The sequence below is a fragment of the Enoplosus armatus genome, chromosome 5 (genome assembly GCF_043641665.1).
Source record: "Enoplosus armatus isolate fEnoArm2 chromosome 5, fEnoArm2.hap1, whole genome shotgun sequence".
Lineage (NCBI taxonomy): Eukaryota > Metazoa > Chordata > Actinopteri > Centrarchiformes > Enoplosidae > Enoplosus > Enoplosus armatus.
In genome coordinates, this window is record NC_092184.1 from 16029378 (window position 1) to 16048167 (window position 18790).

General features: G+C 42.5%; 3 protein-coding genes across 3 annotated transcripts; 1 reads left to right on the top strand and 2 right to left on the bottom strand.

Annotated features, from left to right (window-relative positions):
• Window positions 1-661: 661 nt before the first annotated feature.
• On the bottom strand, window positions 662-4890 carry vtna (vitronectin a). The gene is made up of 8 exons (XM_070906218.1): window positions 4833-4890; window positions 3518-3637; window positions 3008-3427; window positions 2703-2842; window positions 2452-2608; window positions 2179-2331; window positions 1576-2088; window positions 662-780 (listed from the first exon to the last, which is right to left on the bottom strand). Exons 1-8 carry the CDS (start codon window positions 4888-4890, stop codon window positions 662-664), a joined length of 1680 nt encoding a protein of 559 aa, XP_070762319.1.
• Window positions 4891-6957: 2067 nt separating this feature from the next.
• sarm1 (sterile alpha and TIR motif containing 1) lies at window positions 6958-11418 on the top strand. Its single transcript, XM_070906436.1, has 8 exons — window positions 6958-7433; window positions 8163-8781; window positions 8878-9090; window positions 9193-9284; window positions 9362-9688; window positions 9854-10043; window positions 10828-10949; window positions 11307-11418. Exons 1-8 carry the CDS (start codon window positions 6958-6960, stop codon window positions 11416-11418), a joined length of 2151 nt encoding a protein of 716 aa, XP_070762537.1.
• Window positions 11419-15098: 3680 nt separating this feature from the next.
• Window positions 15099-18790, bottom strand: slc46a1 (solute carrier family 46 member 1). The gene is made up of 6 exons (XM_070906517.1): window positions 18467-18790; window positions 17182-17573; window positions 16601-17079; window positions 15746-15829; window positions 15318-15474; window positions 15099-15153 (listed from the first exon to the last, which is right to left on the bottom strand). The coding sequence occupies exons 1-6, from the start codon at window positions 18788-18790 to the stop codon at window positions 15099-15101; spliced, it is 1491 nt and encodes a 496-aa protein (XP_070762618.1).

Sequence of the window (18790 nt, forward strand, 5' to 3'; positions counted from 1 at the left end):
ATGATTTAGAAAACATCACTTACATCACAATTATTGTCTGTGTTGGTCTCTGAGTGTATGTACTTAAGTAAAAGTAGCAATACCACTATGCAAACATAGTAAAAGTACAATAGTATTATCAGCAAAATGTACTTAAAGTATCAGAATTAAAAGTACACACACAAAGACCATTTGGGAGTGATATAAAGTATAAAGTAGAAGTAGAATTATAAATCACTCAAGTAAAGTACACATACCTCAAAAAGTAGAGTAAATGTACTTGTTTGATTCCACCACTGATGCAATGTAACAAACTGCTTAATTATTATAACACTGAAAACTAAGAAATGAGAAGCAGAGAATCTGTAAAACATAAAGCCTTATAACTTTTGCAAATGAGCATTTAAAAAATGCTGTAGTTGTGTTTTATAAAGCAGGTCAGCTGTTGTTGACAACAGAAAAACTGCAGATGAACTTTGGTCATGATGAGCAGTGTGTGGACTTTAACTGATCTCCAATATTTGCTCCAGTTGATGAGCTGCTTGTTGTGTGTTACGCTGAACATGTTTGACACACTTGTTGTTTTTTACAGCCAACACTGCCTGTTTCAGTTCAAATGAATCATCAGTTATGTACAAATTTAGTCCAAATGATCATCGTAAAATACCTAAAATATCTAAAACTACTTCTCTGCCCCAGTGGTGTCCGAACAGCCGAGCCAGTACTTGGCGATGGATCTGGGATATGGAGGCGCGGCAGGGTCCACTTTCTTGGTCCTGAGGTCCACTCTGTAGTATTTATCTAGAAAACACATAAAACAAGACAGTCATTCATCTTCAGCTTCGCTCTCAGCCGACAAAACCTTCACACAGTAGTTTGGAGCTGTCATCACTGTCAACATGAATCAAAACACTCCTTTATTCATGTCTTGTCTTTGGTGACTCATAAATCAGACAACAGTATTAAATATCACTGAAAGGTGAAGAAATACACAAGGAGTGAGTGTAAAGGGGGAACTGCAGTGATTTTAGGCATCATGTTTCTTTGTCACGTGGACTAACAAACAGCATGTGAAACTAGTTATAACAAGCCTTCTGTGGCTGGACAGAGCTGGGGAAAGTTTGATACAATTACTGAGTTCCTGTCCCCTCTCCCAGCTGCCCTCGACATCTGTAACTCATCCTACAGAAGCTTTCTGTCGTCAGTCTGTCTGAAAAGCTGAAACATGTTCCTGGGAAAAGACAGAGGTACCTTTTTTTATTTTGAGAACCCAACAGGGTACATACTGGAACATACTGGACGCAGCACCCTGAGATGACGATGTACAGCTTTTCTTTTCTTGCATCGTCTCTATTGTTCTATTTGATGTATTTTTGTACTGCTTCTGTCTTTGCACCTCTGACCAAATGAATTTCCTCAGTTGGATAATAAAGTTAAATTGGATTTGCTCCCATGAGGATTTGACAGCATGCCAACAGAAAAGTTGGATCATCCTGTGGTCTAAAGGTTGAATGAATGAATATGCTGTTAAATTGTTGTGTATGACTATTATTAGTCTAAACTGCACTGCTAATGAATCTGTCCCTGCTGTGTTACCTCCTTTGAAGAAGTAGACGCTCTGCGTGGGTAGACTCCTCCTGATGGTCTCCCAGAGCGACCGGTCATCTCTGGAGTCGTAGTTGCCTCTATTGTTCTGGCGGTAACCGTCTCTCCGTCTGTCCTGGTCCCAGTCTTGATCCCACCGTCTGTCCCAGTCTCGTCCGAGCCTCTCCTCCATTTCCATCCTCCTCTCTGCCAACCTCAGACCCATTTCCATCCCTCTTTCCGCAAAGTCCTGACCCATGTTCATCCCCCTCTCCGCCATGGACCCCCAGAAGGGTGACCGGCTTTGCCTCCTGCGACCCCACTGCTGTCCGTACTGCTGGTACTGCTGATTCAACTGCTGGCCTTGCTGTTGACCCCACTGCTGGTCAGGCTGGTAGTCGTTGCGGCGTTGCGTGGACCTCCAGGGAGGGACGTACATTCTGCCTGTCATGACAGCATCCACTGGAGACTTGAGGCCCTTCCAGTCCCTCTCAATGAAGTGGTGTTTGTCATGATGCTGAGGCCCTAAAGAAGGTTAGACAAACATGAAGCTGCTGCTGAAAACCTGCCTCCACCCCCAAACTCATACAAATGATCTATGACACTACAACTCACAGTCAGAGAAGAGCTCGCTGAAAAAACGTTCATAGTTGTTGTAGTATACGTCAGTGTAGCGTCTGAACAGTGTGGACGGAAACCTCTCAGACATGGTGATGCACTCCTCATGGGACGGCTGGTGCAGAAACTCGTACGTGTAATACTGATCGCCTGGAGAAACCAACAAGATGCCCCAAATGAAAATCTTTTTTATGTCCACATTATCACATGTTCAAAACACCAAATATTCTACAGAAATATCTGGAAATATTGTGTAATATCTGGCTATACCTTTGAAAAAATAGACCCTCTCTTTTCCGTTGTGGCCAGGAGCAGGCAGAGCAAACGCTGCATCTACATGATCAGGAATCTTGTCAAAGCCCACGCTGATATCTCGAGGATAGTCCTCCTCCAGCACACCATTATCAAACCTCCAGTACTTGTTCCCCTAGTGAAAGTTTAGATTCGATTTTTATCACAGCGGGGGTCTGACACACCTGTAACTGGTGTAGTTAATACAGGATCATTTCCTGTGTCCCCACCTTGAAGATATAAGTCTTCCCTTGACAGTTGACGCGGGTGAAGGCAGCATCAATGGGCCCGCTGATGCCCCACACGTCCTTTATGAGCTTTGGATAACCAGGAAGCACTGACTGCTGGTCCAGTTCAAAGAAGTACTCCCCTAGAAAAAAAACAAAAGTTCATAAGCAACAACAGAAAGATCTTTTACTTTATTATATTTACTCTACAGCAAAAGGTAGACTTTGTAGAGGAAACCCCAAGTTTTCTTTATCAAATGTCAGATTGCTACATCAGGGGGTTACATTGCCATTACATTGTCGCTCACCTCTGAAGGCGTATGTGGAGCCATTTTTTAGTTGCATAAAGGAGTCAAAAGGCCTCCCACTGCAGGCCACGGCATCTGGGTCGGGAGCCTCAGTGGTGGCTGTTGTGATGGGAACAGTGGTCGTCTCAGCTGCTGCATCAGTCTGAGGGGGTTCAGTCGTGCTGGGCTCCTTCTGTGTGGGTGGGACTGTCTGTGGAGTGTGTGCATCCATCAGTGGAGGGGGTTTGGTCATTTCTAGTGTGGTTTCTGGACGTCGCTGTGGTCTGCGACCAAAGTCTGAGATGGGCTGCTGTGTGGGCCTTGGCTGACGACTGATGTCGGTAAAAGACCGGCTGAGTGCTGAACGTCTGGGGGGTGGAGTGGCACCTTCAAACAGCTCATCATCATCATCCTCTGCAAACACAAACGTGTCTCCACGAGCTGAGGGGGAAAAGGGACGTCAGTGACCCCCTTTCCCTGCACCATTTTGACTCATAACATCGTAAACAAATGAGCAGAGAGCTTTCTTACTCGTCATGCCACACATGACCTCAAAGTCAGAGCAGCAGCTCTTGTAATACTTGCACATCGAGTCACACTGGCACTTCTTCTGAGAGTCGAAGCCATTCTCACAGCGGCCCATACAGGACTCTGAAGACAAAGTGACAGAGAGTTAAAGAAAATGGATTGTTTCTGGCAAAGACTCATGGGATATGTTGTTCGTTGTAATTAATAGTTTTTTTCTATTATTGTAACTAGCTCTGTATATTTAATACCTCCTTATCATATCCTGTTTGCATTCATAATTGTAATTAGTGCTGAAACAAATTGTTAATTGATTAATTAACTATTTTGACACGCTTAAGTGTTCATTTGCTGCCCTTCACAGTTTTATATAGTTTTAAATTAGAATACATTTGGATTTTGGACCACACATCAATAAGTGTTCTGGCCTTTTGTGATGGACATTTTTCACTATTTTCTAAACAGTGAATTGATTAATTGTAAAAATAAATCATCAGATTCACTGATAACACTGGGGAAGAATTTGAAAAAAAAATTCTGTTGAGTTAGATTTTTATGCTGATTAAAACTAAAATTGGCATGCTGATTCCAAAATTGCAGTCAGTTTTTTTCTAGCACGTCAAGTTTTTTCTCCACAGCTTACCCTCCAGATAAGCAAAATTCCACTGATTAGCTGTAGTAAGACTTGCCAGCTGATTGCGATTGGACTCATCTACAGCTACGTGGCAACTTGTTTGTGCAGTCACAATTGAGACAGTGCGGTGAGAGGTGTGTGCAGCTCCCAATAGGTCAGTACTATCACACACATATCTGTTAAGTACAGTATTTTTCATATTTTTTAAGAAAACGGGGATCCTATAGTTCAAAAACTTGACGTGATAGAGAAAAACTGAGATCAGTTTTGGATTCCGCACCCAAAAATGAGTTAAAAACAGCTGTCAGACCTAACTCAACAAAAATTGTGTTCCCCAGTGTAATGAATATAATTGTTAGTAAGAAGTAAGAAGTCCTAACTTTAATACATATGTAGTTTGATACCTCTGATTTGGTCACCTTAACAGTTAAAAGGAACATTAAAGGGATTAATATGTTGTTAAATGTCAATTGCTTTATCTAATATGTCGATAATTGTAGCTGCTGACATGCAAACTCTAAATCAGGACACATTTGACACACAGTACATTAGTCCCATTATCAAGTCTGACTGTAACATGATGATACTCGACTGAAGGATGGACAACAACCAGCAACACTCCTCTATTTGCTTACTACAAGTATGTTTCTGAACTTTAAAAGCAGATTTTTAAAATATTTTACTTACCATCTGCAGCAAAAGTCTGAGCGAGCAGAGTGAGCAGCAGGACGGCCCACAGCCTCATGTTGCCTCTGTTGTGCGAGAGGACAGAATGAGACAGTAATGACGGGCCTCGTGCTCCAAATCATTGGAAACATGTGTCAGTCACCCCACTTCCTTGTTTACTTTAACCTTATTTGCAAACCTCTTTCTACTCCAGCAAACAAACAGAGGCACGCAGAAGGAAAGAGATCGATAGGAAACAAAAGTTTAAGCCGTGCGCCCTTCAGCTGACCTCTGACCACGTCCCAATACATTTAGTGATCGCAGAGCAGTGACTCTCTCTCTCTGCAGTTTTGAGTGAAGCTACTCACTCAACAACCTGAGTTATTTTATTACTTGCTGTCAGGACAAGACCAGACGTGAATGACTTGAACATTACCTGCTGTCACTGTGAGGCCTCAGTTAAGACAGAAGAACAAAGCTCTGGCCTGTTGTGCGGTCTAGTAAAACAGTTTAATGCAGGGTTATGAGCTAAAAAAGAAGAGTTTACGCAAGTCACTACAGACTTCATCTTTGCCTTCAGTTTTATGTTTCATTATGTCATTTTTCATGAGCACCAGGATGTCAGAAGTACTGAGGTCATGAGCCCTGAAACCCACATTTTCACCACAGACACCAAAAAGACACTCCCTATATTGCTCTAATCATTTGGATTTTTTTATATTTCAATTAACTTTGTAATTAAAATGTTGGTGTTTTAAAAGTTTAAAAATATATCGAGTCTAAAAGATTCAGGAATCAGCGTTTAAAGTACCCACCACAAGTGACCTCCATGATTTCAGTCAATATTTCCTCATGCAATCATGTGATTTTCTCCATGCTTTTAATTTGCTACACTAGTTCCCCAGTTTGTTTTGCAACTCTTGTAATTACTTCTAATTAAGTTATTTTTAATATTCTACGTGGGCTATGTCCTTTCTATTACAACTAAAGATAAATGTAAAAGATAAATACAATCAAATGGGGATCCACTGAAACCTTCTCAAGGCCTTCTAGTTCCCCTTTTACAAGACCAAAAATATGTTATATATGTTATATATAAGTTTGAAAAGATTTCTCTGCATTCTTTCCAACACTTGATGCATTAGTATATATAATTTCACATTTTCTATTAGGGGTACTAAAACACTGCATCTGTATCTTACAAGCATATTCCCTTTTTATATATATATTCCTATACATGTATTAAACTGTGTCAGCCCACTCAAAAGTTGCTCCTTATGGCATTTATTTAATAAATTAAAGATATAGGCAGTATTCATAGACATTGTATACAGCACATTTTAAGAGACAATGGTGGTGTGGCTCAGAGGTTTTTCTCCAGTTCCTCCAGCAGAGGGCCTGCAGTGTTTACAGAAACCCGATGATGAGCACGCTCTGACCGGCTGTGATGCAGGGAGAGGGGGGTTATTTTCCTGTTCTTCCCCAGCAGTATCTGAAGCAGGTGGGCGGTGCAGACCCCTGAAGATACAGACAGCCTGCGGATGCTGACCGAAGGACGCTCCTCGTTCGGGGGATGCTATCGGATTTTGTAGTTTTTGCAGGAGACGAGCCGCTAAGGTGCGTCAGATCAGGTGGAAGGAAGAAACTGTGTGATAGGAAGAGGTCTTCTGCAAATGCTCAATGAATGCAGAAGAAAAGACAGACAACAAAAGTATTTTCTTCTCAGGAAAACACGTGGGATTAGCTTTGTGTGCTTCCAGTTTGAGGTCCAGTGTGCTGAGATTTCGCCTCCTTAAGGACACGTCTACGAACAGATTCTGTGAAGGCATTAGTCATCTATTGGTCGGTGGGATAAAGGAGACAAAGCAGCAGCTGTAGATGCAGGACAGCGCGCAGACACACGGTGACCGGCTCAGGATCTGCTTATGAGAGTTGATGGGCTTATTGCCAGGGATGACATCGAGAGAGGTGATGCAATTTGGTGAAAGCTGTCACTACTGATTTACAACTGAGGCCTTGCTTGACGCATCCCTACAGGGGTGGGTTCTGTTTACAAAGCAGACTGTAAATCACGGAGAGGCATACGAGGCCTTTGTAAACAAACACATCCCAGCATCCACCGAGACTGACGTGTTTCTGCCGGTAGATGCTATTTTCTCTGGCGCTCTTCCTGTGGAGGCTCTACCGACATCTCTCCGTCATGTTCAGCTCAGACAGACTCACAGTCCCGGAGTATGTCAGCCGGCTGCAGAGAGCGAGGAGCGGCTCCGGATCCGGCTCCGCCACCGACCCCAGAGCGGTCTCTCCGGGCATCAGCGCCGACGTCCATTCGGCTTTGGAGACCTCGCTCCCCGCCCTGCGCTCCGCCATCAGGAGGCTGAAGTCATCCAAGGAAACCTCTGATACAGATGAGATCCGCAGGGCCATCGCGGAGATCTTCCAGCTGGTGGAGGAGGCCTGGGTTTTGCCCACCGTGGGCCGTCAGGTGGCCGAGGAGATCTGCAACAGGATCCGGCTGGATGGAGGCCTGGAGCTGCTGCTGCAGCTTCAACAGACACCTGCTGTGGAGATCACCTATGAGTCTGCAAAACTGCTGGAGCAGATCCTGATCTCAGAGAACAGGTGCAGTATGTACAAGGGTGGACAAAATAACGTGAACACCTTTACAGTATGATACAGTAGCTCTGCAATAAACAAGTTACCCCTTTCCTGCTGACATAGTGTCAGAGAGGTGTTTATTATTCTCCAAGGAGTATGAGAGGCCTTAATATATGTTGTCTGTACTTAACTGCATCACACTGTAGTCTGTTTTTCTGTACAGGGAGAGACGAAACAACAGAAGCAGCTTACAATATCATGCAATACAATAAAATATGTGTTTCTGCCATATGATATAGGACAAAATAGATCTCTCAACAAAAGTTTAACTTTGCAAGGCGGTTTTTATTGGGTTGTAAATGTCGGAGACTGTTTTCACGTCCCCTTATATATATCTATGTTGATTTTAGTTTTTCCTGATTGTTCTATTCATTGTTCAGACTATAAAAAGTTACTTGTGTTGTCCAACCAGCAGGTCCAAAGCTAAAATACATTTAACGTACAGTGATATAAAACAGAGAAAGGCAGCCCATCCTCACTGAAGCTGGTACACATGAATGTTTGGCATTTTTAGTTGATAAATGGCTTAAACGTTGTCAAAATGATAGTTGATGCTGTTGATCAACATTAATTGTATAATTGTTACCAAACACACCATGTATGTCTGTTTATGCCTCATTTGTTCAGGAGTATCTGTTTACTATTCACTGATTGTCAAGTTTTGTTACCATAGTTACAAACTTCTGTTGACAGAGATTATTTGGCACGTATGGGTCTGGGGGTCATCCTCAACCTGACTCGACAGCAGGAGGATGCACAGCTGGCTCGCAGTGTCTCTGGGATCCTGGAGCACATGTTCAAACACACCGAGGAGACCTCCGTCCACCTCATCTCTAACGGCGCCCTGGATGCCCTCCTCTTCTGGTGCCGGGGCACAGATCCCACCGTGCTGCGCCACTGTGCCGTGGCTCTAGCAAACTGCGCCATGTACGGAGGCCACCGCTGCCAGCGATGGATGATCGAGAAGCAGGCGGCTGAGTGGCTTTTCCCGCTGGCTTTCTCCAAAGAGGATGAACTCATTCGCTTCCACGCGTGTCTGGCTGTGACTGTGTTGGCCGCAAACCGAGAAATAGAGAAAGAGGTGGTGAAATCTGGAACCTTGGAGCTTGTGGAGCCATTCATTGCATCTTTGGATCCGGATGACTTTGCACGCAGTTTATTGGACAGTGCAGACTGCATGCAGGGTAAGACAGCATCAGATCTGCAGCATCTTTTGCCATTGCTGGACGGCACAAGACTGGAGGGAAAGTGCATTGCAGCCTTTTACCTTTGTGTTGAGACCAGCATCAAGTCTCGTCAGCGCAACACTAAGGTACAATCACTGTCCACCTTTCACATAGCTCAAAATATTAGGTAACACTGTCTGGTAGCTTTGTTGTACTGAGTTTTAATTTGTGCTCCTTTCAAGATATTTCAAGAGATCGGAGCAGTGCAGAGCCTAAAAAGAATTGTCATGTACTCCAGTAATGGCACAGCCTCTTCCCTCGCCAAGCGGGCACTCAGGATGATGGGGGAGGAAGTGCCCAAACGTATCCTGTCATCTGTGCCCAACTGGAAAACCTGTGAAGTGCAGACCTGGCTGCAGCAGGTTGGCTTTAGTGCCTATTGTGACCGTTTCCAGGTATGATTAACAGTTTTATTACTCAACAGAGAGACTAATACGAGCATAAAGATCTACCTATTATACAGCATGTCTGACATTTCTAACTATCTTACTGTATAGGAGCTCCAAGTGGATGGAGACCTCCTGCTGAACATCACAGACCAGGATCTGAGCACTGATCTGGGCATGACTGCAGGCCTCACACGCAAGAGGCAAGTGGTACAAACCCTTCAACACATGGGTCTGAGGCTGAGCAATGTTAACACCTTTGATCTGTCTCATCCTCCAGGTTTTTAAGAGACTTGCGTGTGTTGAAGACTTACGCCAACTACTCCACATGCGACCCAAACAATATGGCCGACTGGTTAGTTGAGGTGGACCCTCGTTTCCGGCAGTACACCTACGGCCTGGTCCAGTCAGGAGTGGATCGCAACAATGTCCAGAACCTGACCGATCAACAGCTCCAGCACGACTGCCACATAGACAACGGAGTCCACAGAGCCAAGATACTGACTTCTAGCCGCAGGCCCTTAAAACCGTGCCACACAGACGCCCAGCCTGCAGGGCCCGACGTGTTCATCAGCTACCGTCGGACTACCGGCTCCCAGCTGGCCAGGTCAGAACTCAAACACTAGTGGAAAAGGAGGTAATACAGGGAGAGAAAATGGGTTAAATTAGAGCCAGGGAAAGTACAAGAGGCAAACTTTCTGTCTTTATTCCTCCTTACTAGTACAAAAACTACATTTTTCACTGACTTTCTCATGTTCCTCCCCGTCCCAAGCCTTCTGAAGGTGCACCTGCAGGTTCGAGGGTATAGCGTCTTCATAGATGTGGAGAAGCTGGAGGCCGGTAAATTCGAGGACAAACTGATTCAGAGTGTACAGAGGGCACGTAACTTCATCCTGGTCCTGTCCGCCAATGCGCTCGACAAGTGCATGGGTGACACTGCCATGAAGGATTGGGTGCATAAGGTCAGACGTTTTCCATTCGCTGCTTGTGAGGGACTCCATGTTGAAATGTCAGGTCTCATTTTATGTCATTGTTGCTTAAAACCTCAAGTCCTTATCAAGGTATTACACATGTATGTTGATACAACAGCTGGAATACATCAGATCAGATTTGTGCTTAAAACCTTCAAACTGTATGCACTGCATTGATTTGTCTTTGGGTAGTGATTTGGTGTTCATAAAGAGAAAGGTGTGGCTATTCAAATGAACGTAGTGATCCTTTTGTGATTGTGGAATACCACTTATAAGATCCTATATGACAGCTGAATTTAATAAAATCATATCAATATATCATGACTCAATTAATTAAACTCAAGCATGAATGTGCTAGGTGAGGGAATGGAAAATCTGGCTGGCAATGCTGTAACATTTTGTTCCTCAGCTAAAAATCCATCGATTTTGACAGTACAGTTCTGATTGTGATAAACTGGCCACATGTCGCAATTAGCTCTCAGCTCTCTCTAGATGTAATCCTGTTGACTACTAGCTACTTTTAACTGTGCAAAATGCATGTTAATGTCATAATTCCTTGCAACAGGATCAGAAAATGTCACTAGCTGTTGTCTTCTGCAGAATGCCTGAAAATTACAAGCTTGTACAATCTATTAGTCCTGTCACGTCTGTTTAAGCTATTAGTTGAAATTATATGTCACATACATATTGTAGCTAAAACAAGGGATCTGATGATTCCAGTCCTTTGTGCTTTTACATTTTCATAGACTAAAATGAATTATCATTAATCTTGCAGGAGATAGTCACAGCCTTGGCTGGTAAGAAGAACATAGTTCCTGTCACAGACAACTTTATGTGGCCCGACCCCATGTCTCTGCCGGAGGACATGAGAGCAATTCTCAACTTCAACGGTATCAAGTGAGTCACTGTATACTCTGAAAACTAAAGCTAGACTATAGGAAAACATAGTTATTGGTTAGCACATCTGTGTAAATGTTTTCACGTTGTTCACCACATGTCTGTGTACCTACAGTAAACTTTAATTAGGAAGGGAAATCCCCTCCTCAACAGCCGATTTGAGTTGCAGTGATATGATAATTACATGGTCCCTTTTCATGCTAACATTATTAATCTCTTAAAGCCTCTTTTATTCCTTTAATGAATAATTTATGAATACGAGGGTTAACTTTTTATTGTTTGTGATAGGTGTTCTGTAACATATACATTAGCTTATAATGCACACCATCAAACGCCTGTTGCCTTTTCTTGACACAGATGGTCGCATGAATATCAGGAGGCATCGATCGAGAAGATCCTGCGCTTCCTGAAAGGACAGCATGACCAAATCGACGGCCCAGACGCCGCCAAAGAGCAGAAAAAGAAATAAAACGACATAAACAGAGTTTGATCCCAGCTACAATAACTTTCAATGATGCCAAATTCCACATACGTATGGTGAACTAGCCGGCAGCTTTCCCTGCTCTGCCCTAACGCATGTGAAGTGAATTTGATTATGTTTAGATTACATGCTCACACAAAGCACTAATATAAATAGACCTAATGTCTTGCAAACAATAAAGGAAATTAAAAAAGGGATTTCAGATTGTATATAATAAACTGTACGCCTTTGATGATAGTACCCTCATACTGCTGTATATGTGTAATCAGGTACTGTATAAGCCTTCTGTCTCTCAGGAAAATAACTGTGATAGATCAGCCGTCACTGGCACCCAGCAAAATCAGCATAGCGATTTCTGAAGCATCCACTAACTCATCAGTCTTCATAAAAGTTATATGCAGTCAACTTATATACTGTACAGTCATACGACCAAAGCAGGTCTCTGATTCTACAGACATTTGTGTTTTGTTTTTATGTTTGGGTTGTGATAGAAAAGAATGCTATGAATCGTTCATGAGTGGTCATAATCTAAGATGGAGGCATGACTTACTGTAGAGAAATAAATGAGCTACATACTGTATGACTGCACCTCTAATTCAACCAAATACAGATTCAAAGAGTGTACAGGCAACGACAACTACCAAAGTTGCATTGAACATTTCCTTGCTTCTGTTAAAGTGGATACACATTTTTACTTTGAGTACATTAACTCACAGTACTCAAAAATGCACTGTTGACTCCTTAAAAATGGTTTCATGAGTGTCTTGTAGACTGCCGTTACAACATAGTGTAATACATCAAACTATCATTTAATACTGCTGACTTGAGGTTTTATTCACCACAGTGTTAAGTTTGATAAATGATTATTTGTCGGCTTTGCAATCCAATTTCATCCTTGTTCCTCTGTGTATTTGCTCCAGTATATTTTACAGAAGCAGTCAAGTAAAAACAAAAATAAATCCAGCAATGATACACTGAGGTTTGTGAAAATATAAAAAGAACCCTGTACACCTGCATAAATCATGATGATGCTGAAATCAATAGTCTTGCAAATTAACCAAAGCAGTCATCAAGATGTGTTGCTAACATATTGTTCTGTAAAATTATATTATAGCCTGAATGCAATCGCTGTTCTACAGGGCTTTTATCTCATCTTGCCTTAATATTGTTTTCCTCTGATGTCCACCTCATACCATTTATTAAATATACTTTGTCTAACTGACATGAACTTTCCAAGTAGTAAAACAGGACTTCATTTTTTATTGTCATGTTTTTTAATGTTCTCAGTGTGACACAAACATAATTTGGTCCCTTCATTTGAAACATGGTAAAAAATAAAATTATTAATTAATTGAAAAAATTAACAGTGAAATTCTTTATTTGAATTACGTGTGACATGTAAACAGAAAATGAATTAACCATCTTTATCCAAAACAATCCAGTTCTATTCCAATAAATAAAATGAATACAACTGATAAATATTGCACAACTGATTACAGATGACGAATAGACAGTTTTGCAGGTACGTCTGCATAAGGGCTTCGACCACATGATCCAACCAGACTGCAGCCCTTAGCCGAGAACAATCTCCATGTCGATCAATCCACAGTAGTGGAGTTAATACTTCACTTAACCTCTAAACTTCCCTTTGTGCATTTTAAAGCTGATTTGGCAGCTCTTGTTCCCTCGCCATGCAACGAGGACCTGACCCCGGTGTGCATGCTGGCTGTGGGCCTGTGCTCTGGGACTATCCAGTGTTCTTGTGGTGGTGGGAGGGGGACTCTTCAGGGAGTTTGGACTGTGCTCTCTGCTTTATGGGCAGAGCAGGGAGGGTCAAGGTGTAACTCAGTAATCCCTGGCTGCCGCTACAGTCTCACTCTCTCTGCTGTGCATTACTGATAGTTGGATGTTTGAAACAGACAAAGTCCTGCATTTAAAATTTTACTACAAAAGTATTCAAAATATACTCAGAATTTCAGAATATGGGCCATTCTGCATATTATATTACTGGATTATAATTATTGATGCATTAATGTGCACATCACTTTAATTCTGCAGCTGGTAAAGATGAGGTTGATTTTAACTCCTTACTATACTGCTGGGTAGCTTGTGAATTATTGGATCAATAAAGTCTTATCTAAACCTATAAAAAACATCAGGATTTAAATAGTAACTTATGTAAGAAGTGAGAAGTACAATATTTGCTTCTGAATTGTAGTGCAGTAGAAGTAGTAGCAAATGAAAATATTCAAGTACTTTCCACGACTGCAAACAGGTCAATAGATAGTGTAAGGGTGTGGTGGCTGAAAATGGATTGATGTTATATATACACCAAACTACCTGTTAGGCCACAAGTGAGGTCGGATATCCTCGCTTGATTGCACTTTTATGTTCAGAAATTACTATTTTCACTGGCCTGGTTGTCTATTGTACATAAATCAAGGAGCAGCAGCATTTGACTAAACAGATTACATGGGCAGAATTACATAAAACACATACATACACAAAACCTCTGAGCTTAAAGGAAAAGTTTGACATTTTAGCCAAGCCACTTATCACCTTTCTTGCAGAGAATTAAAGAGTTATACATACTGTGACAGCTAACAAACAAAAAGTACCTAAACACTAAAGAATTCGAACAAATACACAACATGAACAACAGGCTAGCAGGTTTCACATATTACTGAGCTGGGTATAAACCCACCGCTGTCATAATGGAGCTGTCTACTCGTTGTCCTTATACTCACCATTATGATTTTTGTTCTTTTTGTCATAAAGTAAAGAAATCTGTGAAACAAACACAATCATAAGATCCGCCATGTTGAATGTTTTTGTGTGTGTAAGAAGCTGCATCGTGATTGGGTAGATACGTTCCTGTTGCTGAAGATAAGTTGAAAAAATGAAAGCCACTTTTTTCGCACATAAAAATTCTGTTAATATATTACGATGAAAGGGTTCAATGACGGGATATTGGTTTGAAAAATATTATTAATGTGCGATTAGCAAAGTGTATTTCCCCACTTCTTTCTGTAAGAAGATCTCTGTGGTGCCTTGTTAAGGAAGGCACAATAAGTGTGTCAAACGTGTCTCCCTTATTAATTACTACTGTAATAAGTAACCACACCTGTGTCAGGTGATTCATATGTTGCTATTAACAAATTACCCTCTAAAACAATTTACATTGTGCCAATGCTTGAAATGTTCTTTGAACAACTGAGGAGTTCGGGAATTTCTTCCTTACGGTTAGCACCTTAATCTGTAGTGTGCCATTAGGGCTACTGACGTTAATACATTCAAAATGGAAATGTTAAGGCGCGTTCTTTGGCACTCATTACAATGCACTGAAATAGTATCAAAGCCAGCAAAGATCTGACAAAGCCCCAGTCTCTAAAGTCTAATCATTACGACAGAAGAGGTTTTGCAGTAATGTCAGTCAGGATGTTGATTCTTCCTCCTTTGGTCTTGATCACTTTCGTGTGACTAGTCAGAAGAATCCCATCGCTGAGCTGGCTAACAAAAGTCAGCTTCCCTGTCACTGTGTTAATGTCAAAAGTCTCTCCCGGCATAACAGATGGACGTGCCGGATGTCTCTGTGTCAGAGCTGCTCACCTCATGGACTGACATCAGAATGAAGGGTTAGGGTTCGGGGCTCTCTGCCTCTCTTCAAGTCAGGATGCTGCAGAGTCTCTGTGGTCTCTCCTCTGGTCTAAACACTGCAGGGTCCTAGAAAGACAAACATGAAAATGGTGAATAATTTATTGCTGCTTATTTTAAAAGGTGTTTTGTTTTGTAATGTCATTGTGGAAAATGTCTTGCTTTTGTAACTAGAATGCACTAAACAAAAAAAAACAAGGTCAATTAGGCCAATGAGGCAAGAGTAAACTCACCCAATTATTCCAGCAGGGATGAAGAGGATGATGGCAGCAAAAAGGAAGGGGAAGCCCTTCATGAAGTGCAGTGTGGCTGGGTACAGGGAGTTGAAGACGCCACTGCTCACCAGAGAACATAAGCTCTCCACACAGGCAACAGAGGCAAACAGGGCACCTGAGAGACAAACACATAATTGTGAATACAACCTGCAGGACTTAATTATAATAATTCAAATTCAATGACTCATTAAAAACACAACACAGATTACACACTGAGCTAGCTCTCACTTCCAGATGTGTTCCTGACTATTTGGTACAAATTATATAAGGAGCAAGAAAACAATATACTTTTCTCAATACAATCTTCACATCTTGAAATCACTGTACAGTTTGCTGTTAAACACAAACTGTTTTTTTGCAGTATTTGTACATATTCAGTGACTGACCTTGCTCTGATGGGTCCACCAACTTGGACAGCTTTGACCTGAGAACAGGTGTGGCGGCCATGAAGAGGAAACACAGACCATACCCTGGTGACAGACAAATTAACATATTTGAACTTTGATATACAATGTGGAGCTCAGACAGACAGGCTACAGGTTATACTGTAATATTACTAATACTTTAAATTCTGTTTTTGTATTTGTATGTATGCATTTGTTCTCAATCTGTCATAAGATGGTCCATACATTATTGTAAAACAACTCTACAATCTCTGAAAACCTCACTACATTGCACGGTTAAACCACGGTTTGTGGTTTATGTTAATTATTTCTGCAGGCACAAGCAGAGAAAGTACTTGGTTTTTTATTGCCTTGTATTCAAGGTTGCCAACATACACAACCTGTTCAGTCTGTCACTTGCTGAGCTGTAACAGCATGACAGCTGTAAAGTTAAAGATTATTATCACCTGTGGACAAAAAAAGAGTGCATGCTTTCAAAACCTTTCGGTAGAGCTGGGATAATTTAAGTAAAAAGGACATATTATATCCAGGATAAAAACTGATATTTAAGAGGTATACACTGCAATTTCACTGCATGGGATAATCCAAGTAAAGGATTTTAATTGGTCACATGTCATCATGCCTTACAAAGGCAGAATATCTTTAATAATGCGCAGATAAAATACTGATTTCTGTGCTTAATAGTAGAGTAATCAGACCTTCAAGTCATCTCACTTGTATTATACTTTTGTTTATAACTAGAAAACCTGTTATTAGTTTCAACCACCCAAATAATATAAGAATAAAAATCTGTCTAAGTTCATCTGGAGGTCACTAACTCCCTCCAGATTCTCTCACCTATGAACATGAGCTGGGTGGTGCCAGCTACAGAGAAGACCACCAGCCCAGTGATGTTGGAGGCCAGACCCACGAGAGCCACCCAGGAGTCCTCCAGGCAGTGCTGCATGATCTTCAGCCCCAGCAGACTGGTAAGGTAGGCCAGGTGCTGAGCTGCTGATCCGTAGCCAATGAGGGCCGGCCCCCAGCACAGCGGAGAGCTCAGCTCATACAACACGTACAGCTCCCTGCTGCCGAAGTGTACAGTCACCACCAGAAAGAAACACAGCGTGTAAAGCCACAGCTTGCATCTGTGAAGTCTTCCACCCGCCTCACTGGTACTGCCTCCTGTTGAGAAGAGGTGCCAGACAGCTTTATGATGGTGAGAGGTGAGGAGCTTGGCACTTGGGTCTGGCAGGACAGACTCACGTACAAACAAGTAAGCGTACAGAGCTGCCGCCAAGTTAGTAGCCAGGACCAGCCAGAATGGGTTGATGTACCTAAATACAGGCATAAAAATAGACAAAGATATAGATTTTGAGCACTGACGTGAATAACACTTATCTAGATACTGTGATTGTGCAAAAACACACATTTCTTACCCTTGTGCCCGCCGCCACTGCCCTCCGATGATGCTGGCTAGCATCCCTGAAAGGCCCAGACAAGCCTCCAAGACTGCCACCCTGAAGGTGCGGGACTTTCTGTCGCTGGTGTCAGCCACATATGAAAAGCAGCCTGCCAAGATGGCGTTGAAATCACCACTAAGGCCACTAAGCAGCCTGCCCAACAGAAAGTAGACCACAGGCAGCTTCAGGTACATCACCACCAGGTAAACCACTGCTTGGAGGGCCAGGCCCAGGTTGGGTAAGATGAGGACAGGCCTACGGCCAGCGAGATCACTCCACGAGCCCAGGAGAGGCACCACCAACAGCCCTACAGAAAAGCCCCCAAGACTGATGTACAGGTTCCAGTGGGCTGTCAAGGTTTCCACCTCCTGCGACACAAAAAATGTGTCACCAAACTTATCAGAGAACAGGATAGAGTTGTTATCAGGCTGTGATGGCACATAAGGCAGTTGAGGATCCTGCTGAACAGGACTGAAAAACTGCTGATCTATCTGCATGTTCATCACATCCCTGTTGCTTAGCTTCAACTTGTGACTGCTGTTCCTCTTTGTGGAAACTGTCACTGGGTTAAATGCTGTGATGATTTTAACAGGAAGCGTTTTTTTCTAGTGCACCTGCATTTTAGGCACAGATGATTCTGCTTCTCTGAATCTCAATATTGTCACATTTTGCTTTAAAAAAATGTACCTGCAAGCAATGATAAATGTTTTGTTTTTACTTTTTCTTATATTCTTTTTTCGGGTCATCTCTGCTGGGACTACAGAAGAAAAGCAGCATTTTAACACTGCCCCTGTTAATAAACCAATATATAAAATTCAGCCTATTAACCCACATTTGTAGTGTTTGTAATTGTGATTCCTGTACCACCATTCACAAGGTGTTTACATGACTTTGTCTACAGCCCCTGATAACTTCAGAAGAAACTTTCCCCCTGACAGTTAATGATCCACACCTGGTCTGTGTCTAATTAGCATACCTGACACCAGCTGTGGCTACTGGACACAGCTAACAACATAATTTGCCTATTAGCTAGCCCGCTAAACAGAACCCTTTAAATGGCTGTTCAGTAGATCGGCTAAATGAGAATAAATAGCTGGCAGTTACTGTTATGGAGGTGCCTTTGGGCAAGGCACATAAAATTACAGATCTGGTCAGCAGCAGCAGATGTGCACTGGGTGAAATTTGATGAGTATTTTGAATACGAGTAACCGTGAAAAGCCGTTTGGTTTGAGTGACCGTTAAAAGACGATGACTAGGTTACCTTCTGAAGGGGGTCGGGGGGCACGGAGCCGTTGTTACACTCCGACCTCTTGGAGCCGTTGTAGCCGAGATCCTCACTAATGCGGTCCCACAGATACTGTGTGGACAGAGGCGCCTGCAGGGCCAGAGAAAACATGGAGAGGAACAACACTGGCTCCACAGAAACCGGCAGCGAGCATGTAAACGGAGTTAGTACGGAGCGGGTGGTCGGTACGTCAGCCTCCTCTTTTTTGTGGCCAGAGACGTTGGTCGACATTTCATCGCCGGTTGATGTGGCGTCGAGCACATCGCCCGAGAGGATGGCTGCGGTGTCCGACTCGTCCAT

Bases quoted from the DNA above. Each gene is read 5' to 3' on its own strand.
- vtna (XM_070906218.1), bottom strand. From the start codon at position 4,890: ATGAGGCTGTGGGCCGTCCTGCTGCTCACTCTGCTCGCTCAGACTTTT. The intron at 3,428-3,517 runs GTAAGAAAGCTC...TTTCCCCCTCAG, and splicing joins GGTCATGTGTGGCATGACGA to CTCGTGGAGACACGTTTGTG. The intron at 2,089-2,178 runs GTGAGTTGTAGT...AACCTTCTTTAG, and splicing joins CAGCGAGCTCTTCTCTGACT to GGCCTCAGCATCATGACAAA.
- slc46a1 (XM_070906517.1), bottom strand. From the start codon at position 18,790: ATGGACGAGTCGGACACCGCAGCCATCCTCTCGGGCGATGTGCTCGAC. The intron at 17,574-18,466 runs GTAACCTAGTCA...TTTGTGTCGCAG, and splicing joins CCCCCGACCCCCTTCAGAAG to GAGGTGGAAACCTTGACAGC. The intron at 15,154-15,317 runs GTGAGTTTACTC...TTGTCTTTCTAG, and splicing joins ATCCCTGCTGGAATAATTGG to GACCCTGCAGTGTTTAGACC.
- sarm1 (XM_070906436.1), top strand. From the start codon at position 6,958: ATGCTATTTTCTCTGGCGCTCTTCCTGTGGAGGCTCTACCGACATCTC. The intron at 9,091-9,192 runs GTATGATTAACA...CTTACTGTATAG, and splicing joins CCTATTGTGACCGTTTCCAG to GAGCTCCAAGTGGATGGAGA. The intron at 9,285-9,361 runs GCAAGTGGTACA...CTCATCCTCCAG, and splicing joins GCAGGCCTCACACGCAAGAG to GTTTTTAAGAGACTTGCGTG.